We start from the raw sequence: 9,356 nt of genomic DNA on the forward strand, positions 1-9,356 counted from the left end.
AAAATTATTTTTACCTGAATTATCTGTATTCTATGTTATCTATATAACTATGATAGTACTGCTCATTAGGAATTGTATCGGATATAATTAGCTTTAGTATAGTATGTATTAGTTATAATAGGACTTGTATAAGGTATTTAGTTCCAAATAAGTTAGGTATTGATTAGGTCTCATTCTAGGGTAGAGTGTTAGATTAGAGTGGAGTGTCGTATTCCTTCTCTTTCTTGGATGACCAGAAATGGTGGATCCATATCAAAAAACTGGCAAGTATGTATGGATCATCGACCACAGTAGATGACAACACTTGACTATCTTAGGCAGTCTACTGAATTACGTTGCTAGTGTGGACTTATAACCCACAGACGTAGATAAATTGTTTATCAATAACTCTAAATTTTGGTTACCTTTATATGACTTACACTCGCCATGGACTCCCTTAGCTGTGTAGTCAACCAAATACTTAAACAGTTTATTTTGTAGGGTGATTCCTCCAGATAATTGTTGTCCTAGGAATTGTGAAAATTAGTTAGGTTGGGTAGAATGTCTTAAGGATATTTATATCGGATTTTATATACCTATATTATCTGTCAATGATTGTTTGTAGGAATGATATTATGATTTATTATCATTAAATTGTTATGGACTTGAAAACCCCTACGCATCTCACCAGGTTTCCCAAAGCTGACCCACTCATTTTATGTGCATCATATGTAGTGAATGTAAGGCTGTTGTAGGTTAGTTAGGATGTCGAGTGAAATAAGAGATGTGCCTATTATAGTATTTCAGGACCTTTTATATACTTATGGTGTAATGTATGTTTCGATAGACATCCTCATAATTAAATATAACGACATAACTTTTGTTATCTCAATATGTTTTAAGAGATGTCGAGTGAAATAAGAGATGTGCCTATTGGTATCGAATATTGGGGGATGTCACAAGTATAAATTAAGTTATTTCTAACTGTTTTGGGTTATTTACTGAGTCATGACTTAGCTCTAGTATTAAGTCTAGAACAATTTACAATTTCTATCTACACACAAAATTTCAAATATTCTAGTTTGGTAATAACTTGAGATTTGACGGCAGTCACATAAACCTATATTTCCAGAGACCGAATTATGTGGAAAGTACATATCGAGCACCGAACTAAACTAACATTACTGGAAATGGTATTGTTTTCTGTACTAGCACCGGTACTGACAATAACGAATCCTGAATTTTTATATTTTAGAGTACTGAGTACAGTACCATGTTACATAAACCGTGTCGGTTTGAATCCACAATTTCAGAACTCTTTCTCACCATAAGTCAGATTAATAGATTTGGGATATTGACTCAATGAGTTTATTTATAGTCAGATCGACTATAAATACTTATTGGTAAAGTTCATTTGGCTTTGTGAGGAAGATACAAAATCAAAAAAATGGTCCTAACGAAATGGATACTTTACTCGGGCCAATTTCCTACTAGAACCTAACTAGATAACATTAGTGTTAATCTTGACTAATTATTATGCCTGCTTTTTTTTCACATATCGAGACACATGATCACTTGTTTATCATGTGTCCTATGACATCTTGTATTTAAAGTGTCATGAGAAGATGGCAGAATTTACACACTCCTCAATTCATGATGTCTAGAGATTGGATCTAAAGAGTATAACATGGGTCTCATGGTGGTGCAACAAATAAGTTTGAGACTTCGTCATTCTAACTAACTCTTCGATGCTTTGGTCTTTTCAGAATGCACTACTTTTTTTAACATAAAATCTAGAAAAAATACTGATATGTTTACCAAGATAGTATCACAAGCCTATTTTTGTTTGTTTAATGAAAAATGTTAAAGTTCAAAATGAATTGGGTTGGTTCGTTACGAAACCTAAATTTAACATTTGTATTGCTATGTGTTTTTTTTGTTTGTATTTTCACAACTTTTTCTAGCTTTTTAATATTAATTGAGTTGTTTAAAAAATTATAATTGATGAAATTATGAATTACTACCGACAGTAATACATTATAAACAAAATAGCAAATCGGAAACTTCATAAATCATTCAAATAATTTGAAGCCATAAATTATATAAATGCCTTAGTTATTACAAATCAACAGTTTAGTATTACAAACTTGGTACCTCAAATTAATCAAACACAAAACAAACCATTTAGATCAACATCAAGAACCACTCACTAAAGATTGAGTTGTCTCGAATGACTTTCTCCTCACCAACAGACAATTGATTTTTGACGGTTGAGCATGAGTATTATCTACTGTGCATATTACAAAGTCCGGTCGATGAAGTGCCAAAGTTAATCGGTCTTTTTTAGGTTCTAATTCAGTGGCATCCAAAAGAACATGCCAAGAATTTCGATGAGCCTCTGAAATCCAATGCATAGAATAACTAGTCCCATTGATGTAGGCCGGGTATGCAAAAAGCCCTTTTGGACTGTATTTACACTTTCGTCTAAAATATTGACTAAGTTGTGAGCCTTTAATACGTAGATCTAACCATGACTCAGGAGCAGCTATGACTTTCGATTCCTTCTTCCCCACAAATTCTTTAACTGGATCTTCTTTTTCATTAATAACCGTCATGTAATAATTCCCTTTAAAAAAAGGGTATGATTCCCCTATCATCACCATTGCTTCTGTAAAAGTAGGTGTGAATAACACAAGGTACTCATCTTCTTGTAGCCCACAGTTTTGTAAGGCCTTATTCCGGACTTGGATCTCCGGAATGGAGATGAAATTACCTTCGAATGATGACTTTTTGTTTAAGGTTTCCAGCAACTTCGAAGGCTCTAACTGTGTTCCATCAAGATCATTTGTAGTACTAAAGGAAGATGGTGAAGACGAGTCTTTTATAGTGATAACTCTAGGGGAATACTTTCTTTTTTCATCGCTCATATTTGCTTCCAAACTTGACTCATCCTTGCTACAAAGATTGTAGAGATCAATTTTGTCACCCTCTTCGAGTACAAGTCCATTACAATATTCAGGGTATTTTGCAAATATATATTGCTTCACATACTCCATTTCTTGTGGTGTGATTGGGCCTGACCATCTCAGATCAAGCCCGTGGAGGGTAGATATGGCTTCAGCAACTAGATGTGCTGGAAACACCGTATGAGCTTTCTGTATATCATGTTTATAAACAAATAAGAATATATATATATATATATATATATATATATATATATATATATACAAATGGTATGAATGGAAAATATTTTGAATACTATGATTCAAAAATGATATGATTCAAAATATTTTGAATCAAAAATAATATGATATAAAAATAGTATGAACGGAAAATATTATGATCCTTAATATTTTTATTATTTAAGACTTTTATAAGTTTATTATAGACTTTTTATTATTATTCTCATTCTGTCAGAATGTTTATTGAGTCGTATTCTATAAGAATAAAAATGAGTGAAGAACGATGTGTGAGAACAAAATGAATAATAATTAGTGAGAATACATGAAAATGACAATAGTTGTGCGACGTTGAACGCATTCACATTACTAAACAACCTATTATATTAGTAATTCTCATTGAATAACAGTATCCAGACGTTCGCACAATAGTTGTCCATGTACATTATATATATATATATATATATATATATATATATATATATATATATATATATATATATACACACACACACACGGATGCAAGGCTATAGATGTGGGCACACATGTCCTCAATGACTAGTTTTTTAAAAATGCTTTTGTTTTTGAAAAAAAATTCATAAGTGCCCTCAATATGCTAGAATCACCAATATATATATATATATATATATATATATATATATATATATATATATATATATATATATATATATATATAGAGAGAGAGAGAGAGAGAGGTTCATTTGAGACCATACTAATTTTGGAGGACATGAGGACGTGATCCTAGCCACTAATCTTGTAGATCCAAAAAATGAAATATATATATATATATATATATATATATATATATATATATATATATATATATATATATATATATATATATATATATATATATATATATATATATAAAATGAAAAATAAAATGAAAAATCCAAAAAAAAAAATTTTAAATATTATTTTCGTTATTTAATTTATCCAAAAATTAAAAAATAAAAAATCAACGCTTTTTTCGAAATATGAGTGAAATATTATAATAGAATATTACAATGTAAATAATCAAATCGTATTTTTAGAATGTTAGAACATTCTAATATTCTACTAAAATTCGTAGATATGTAAAAATATTATAATATTCTACTTGAATTTTTAGATTTTGTTAGAATATTCTAATATTCTATTAGAATTTTTTTCGATATTTATAGTTTAATATTCTAATAGAATATTTTAACATTTTAAAAATTCGATTTGAGTATTTACAGTATAATATTCTATTAGAATATTTCATGTATATTTTGAAAACAACGGTAATTTTTTTCATTTTTTCATTTTTCATTTTATTATTTTTAGATAAAAAAAATGACGAACATAATATGAAAAAAAATTTCGAAAATTTTCATTTATTTTGAATTTTAAAAGTATTTTTTTTATCTCCAAAATGAGTACCAAAGATTGCGTCGCTATTTAGGCAAAAGTTCAACAATGAACCATTTTAAACCATAGAACCAATGAATCATTATTTTTTCAAGCTTTAGATCTTATTATTTAGTGAAAACTGCAATAAAGTCCCTATATATTGACCTCATAATCGATTTAGTCCCTATATATATTTTTTATTCAATTAAGTCTCAAATACCGGTAATCGTATTCAATTTAACCCTTTGACCCGGTCAACAGGTCATCAAATTTTCAAATATTACATTTTTGGCCCAAATTTCAAAATTTATTACAAATTTGGTCCAAAATTTACACTTTTGGCACATATTTTAAATTTTGTTACAAATTTTGTCCAAAATTTACCCTTTTTGCCCAAATTTTACAATTTTATTATGAATTCATCCTAACTTTAATTTTTTTTTACAACTTTTTTTCTCAAAAAATTGTTTCAAATATGTTTTTTCTTTATAAAATCATATTTATACAAAAAAACGTATTTTCACATAAAAATCTTATAATTTCTATATAAAAACATTTTTTAAAAAGTTTTTGTATATGAAATATCTACTTATAAAAATATATATTTATTAAGTATAATAATATATAAAAATCTATTTTTATAAAAATATATATACAAAAACGTATTTTACAAAAAAAATATATACAAACGCTTATCACCTTTATATATATATATATATATATATATATATATATATATATATATATATATATATATATATATATATATATATATATATATGCACACAAATAGGTGTGTATCTATATTTTTTTTATAAAATCGTGTTTGTATACATTTTATAAAATGTATACAAACACGTATTATATAAAAAATTATTCAAACGTGTTTTTATAAAAAAATATAAACAAACACGATTTTATAAAAAATATATAGATAAAATAGGTGTTTGTATACATTTTTTTGTAAAATACGTTTTTGTATACATTTTTTATAAAAACCGATTTGTATATATTTATATACTTAATAAATATTTATTTTTATAACTAGATATTTCATATACAAAAAACTTTTTACAAAAACTTTTTATATAGAAAATATAAGATTTTTAAATGAAAATACGTTTTTTTTGTATAAATATGATTTTACAAAGAAAAAACATATTAGAAACAATTCTTTGAAAAAAAAGTTGTAAAGAAAACTAAAGTTAGGATGAATTCATAATAAAATTCTAAAATTTGGGCAAAAAGGGTAAAGTTTGGACTAAATTTGTAACAAAATTTAAAATCTGGGCCAAAAGTGTAAATTTTGGACCAAATTTGTAATAAATTTTGAAATCTGGGCCAAAAATGTAATTTTTGAAAGTTAGATGACCTGTTGACCTGGTCAAAGGGTTAAATTGAATACGATTACCGGTATTTGGGACTTAATTGAATAAAAAAAATATAAAGGGACTAAATCGATTATGAGGCCAATATGTAGGGACTTTATTGTAGTTTTCCCTATTATTTATCGAAAAAAATTCAAAAAATATAGAAATTCATAACTTTTTATTTTCTTTCCATTGATATTAAATTTGATAAATTTTTTTATTTTATTTTTTTCTATTTGTTCAGATTCACATTGTGAATCTACACTATAAATCATTAAATTTGTATAAATTCACTGTATTAATCTCCACAAATATATATATATATATATATATATATATATATATATATATATATATATATATATATATATATATATATATATATATATAGACACACACACACACGGATGCGAGGCTATAGATGTGGGCACACATGTCCTAATGACTAGTTTTTTAAAAATGCTTTTGTTTTTGAAAAAAAATTCATAAGTGCCCTGAAAATGCTAGAATCACCAATATATATATATATATATATATATATATATATATATATATATATATATATAGAGAGAGAGAGAGAGAGAGAGAGATTCATTTGAGACCATGCTAATTTTGGAGGACATGAGGACGTGATCCTAGCTACTAATCTTGTAGATCCAAAAAAATGAAATATATATATATATATATATATATATATATATATATATATATATATATATATATATATATATATATATATATATATATATATATATATATATATATAATGCAAAATAAAATGAAAAATCCAAGAAAAAAAATTTTAAATATTATTTTCGTTATTTAATTTTTCCAAAAAATAAAAATTAAAAAAATAAAAAATCAACGCTTTTTCCGAAATATAAGTGAAATATTATAATAGAATATTTCACTGTAAATAATCAAATCGTATTTTTAGAATGTTAGAACATTCTAATATTTTTACTAAAATTCGTAGATATGTAAACATATTTTAATATTCTACTTGAATTTTTAGATTTGTTAGAATATTCTAATATTCTATTAGAATTTTTTCAATATTTATAGTTTAATATTCTAATAGAATATTTTAACATTTTAAAAATTCGATTATAGTATTTACAGTATAATATTCTATTAGAATATTTCATGTATATTTTGAAAACAACGGTAATTTTTTTCATTTTTTTTATTTTTTTTTATTATTTTTAGATAAAAAAAATGACGAACATAATATGAAAAAAATTTCGAAAATTTTCATTTATTTTGTATTTTAAAAGTATTTTTTTTATCTCCAAAATGAATAACAAAGATTGTGTCGCTATTTAGGCAAAAGTTCAACAATGAACAATTTTAAACCATATAACCAATGAACCATTATTTTTTCAAGCTTTAGATCTTATTATTTATCGAAAAAAATTCAAAAAATATAGAAATTCATAACTTTTTATCTTTTTTCCATTGATATTAAATTTGATAAATTTTTTTATTTTACATTTATTTATTTGTTCAGATTCACATTGTGAATCTACACTATAAATCATTAATTTTGTATAAATTCACTGTATTAATCTGCACAAATTCAAGGTGTGAATCTGCACAGAGATTCACAGTGTGAATCTGAACAAATCATTTTTTTTTATCAAATTTGATATCAAGGGTTGGTGGATAAAAAGTTATAAATAATTATATTTTTAGTGTTTTTTTTTTGATAATTTTTTTTCTCTAAAAGTTAAGAAAAAAGATTGATTCATTGGTTCTTAGGTTTAAAATGGTTCTTTGTTGAACGCAAACCTATATATATATATATATATATATATATATATATATATATATATATATATATATATATATATATATATATATATATATATATATATATGGTTAGGTTCATGTGAGACGACCTAATTTTGTGAAACCGTGAGACGCAATCCTAACAGTCATTTGGTAGATAAAAAAAACATTTTTAAAATGAAAAATATTTGAAAATTTTCAGAATTTATATTTTTCAAAAAAGAATACCAAAAAAAATACATTTTTTACATATTCTAGTAGAATATTAGAATATTTTACATATCTGACAAATCTAGTAGAATATTCTAACATTTTAAAAATCACATTAGAATATTTACAGTGTAATATTCTATCAGAATATTTTACGTATTTAAAAAAAACGGTAATTTTTTTATTTATTTTTATTTTTTAGGTAATTAAAGTGATGAAAATAATAATTAAAAAAAGAATTTTCGGGTTTTTCCTTTTATTTTGCATTTTAAAATTGTTTAGATTTCGTATCACCGTCTCACAAAATTAGAATGGTTTCAAATGAATCTGAACCTCTCTCTCTCTCTCTCTATATATATATATATATATATATATATATATATATATATATATATATATATATATATATATATATATATATATATATATATATATATATATAAAGTGAGAAGAAAATAAGAACTTGCCTTCATAACCATGCTTGTTGGTCGGCTTCCATTGTTTTGATTAGGCGAATTTGGCAAAGAATCTAATAATGACTTCCCAATTTCGCTTTCATCCATCTCCTTATCAAGTTCGAAGCAGAAATTCACTGTTACATGTTTTTTAAGAAAAAATAACCATTAAATTTTCCATGCTCAACAACTATGTTTAAGATTGCCTAAATTTTTTTAGTTACAAACCCTATCGCCAATATAATACATAAAATAGACAGACAACAAAAATTACGTTATTTTCCTGATATTTTGAATACACTAAGGGGTGAAATTTTTGTTTACCATAGGATGATTCCTTTATAGTAACTATAATACAGTCCCCAGTAGATAAATAGAAGATTCAATACTATCATCTGTAGGTTGGTATAAAAATATTACTCGAATTGTAATTTGAAATTTGAATATTTACCTTAGTTTCTTGTTGTAAGATCGATCGTCCGTTCCTCAAGGTTTCTTCCCATGTTTATTGATGGTATTAAGGAAGAAGAGAAGGAGAATAGAAGAAGGGAAGGAAAGGAGGATGCAAGGACTATGGCTGGCGTCAATGATATGAACACAACAAACATTTCTCATATATTAATAAAATCAAGGAGACAACAAATAAAAAAATACTGATAATGGGCGTCAGCTGGCCCTCATTTGAATTATTCCAATATTTAAGATCTATCATACTATTTAAATAAGACCAATTACAAAAATGGTCCTTGTGGTTTCTTCAAAATTGCAGTGTTGGTCCTTTTTGATGAATTTTCTCAACAAGAGTCCTTTTTTATTTTTAGCAAAAAGATTCCACTACGGGTGTGTGTGTGTATATATATATATATATATATATATATATATATATATATATATATATATAGAGAGAGAGAGAGAGAGAACTACGTTCAAATGAGAACATTTGAGAACAAAAATCAGCAATAGGAAAACAAACGCAT

At 25.3% G+C, this 9,356-nt stretch overlaps 1 protein-coding gene across 1 annotated transcript; it reads right to left on the reverse strand.

Moving 5' to 3' along the window:
- Window positions 1–2,054: 2,054 nt before the first annotated feature.
- Window positions 2,055–8,990, reverse strand: LOC145108557 (uncharacterized). The gene is made up of 3 exons (XM_079045587.1): window positions 8,831–8,990; window positions 8,392–8,516; window positions 2,055–3,134 (listed from the first exon to the last, which is right to left on the reverse strand). Exons 2-3 carry the CDS (start codon window positions 8,485–8,487, stop codon window positions 2,175–2,177), a joined length of 1,056 nt encoding a protein of 351 aa, XP_078901713.1. The 5' UTR covers window positions 8,488–8,516; window positions 8,831–8,990; the 3' UTR covers window positions 2,055–2,174.
- Window positions 8,991–9,356: the final 366 nt, after the last annotated feature.

This window comes from Lactuca virosa, chromosome 4 (genome assembly GCF_052849685.1).
Source record: "Lactuca virosa cultivar CGN04683 chromosome 4, Lactuca_virosa_CGN04683_v6, whole genome shotgun sequence".
NCBI lineage: Eukaryota > Viridiplantae > Streptophyta > Magnoliopsida > Asterales > Asteraceae > Lactuca > Lactuca virosa.

Excerpts from the sequence above, each read along its gene's own strand:
- LOC145108557 (XM_079045587.1), bottom strand. The coding sequence starts at position 8,487 with ATGGATGAAAGCGAAATTGGGAAGTCATTATTAGATTCTTTGCCAAAT. Across the intron at positions 3,135-8,391 it reads CAACAAGCATGGTTATGAAG|AAAGCTCATACGGTGTTTCC; the intron begins GCAAGTTCTTAT and ends CATGATATACAG.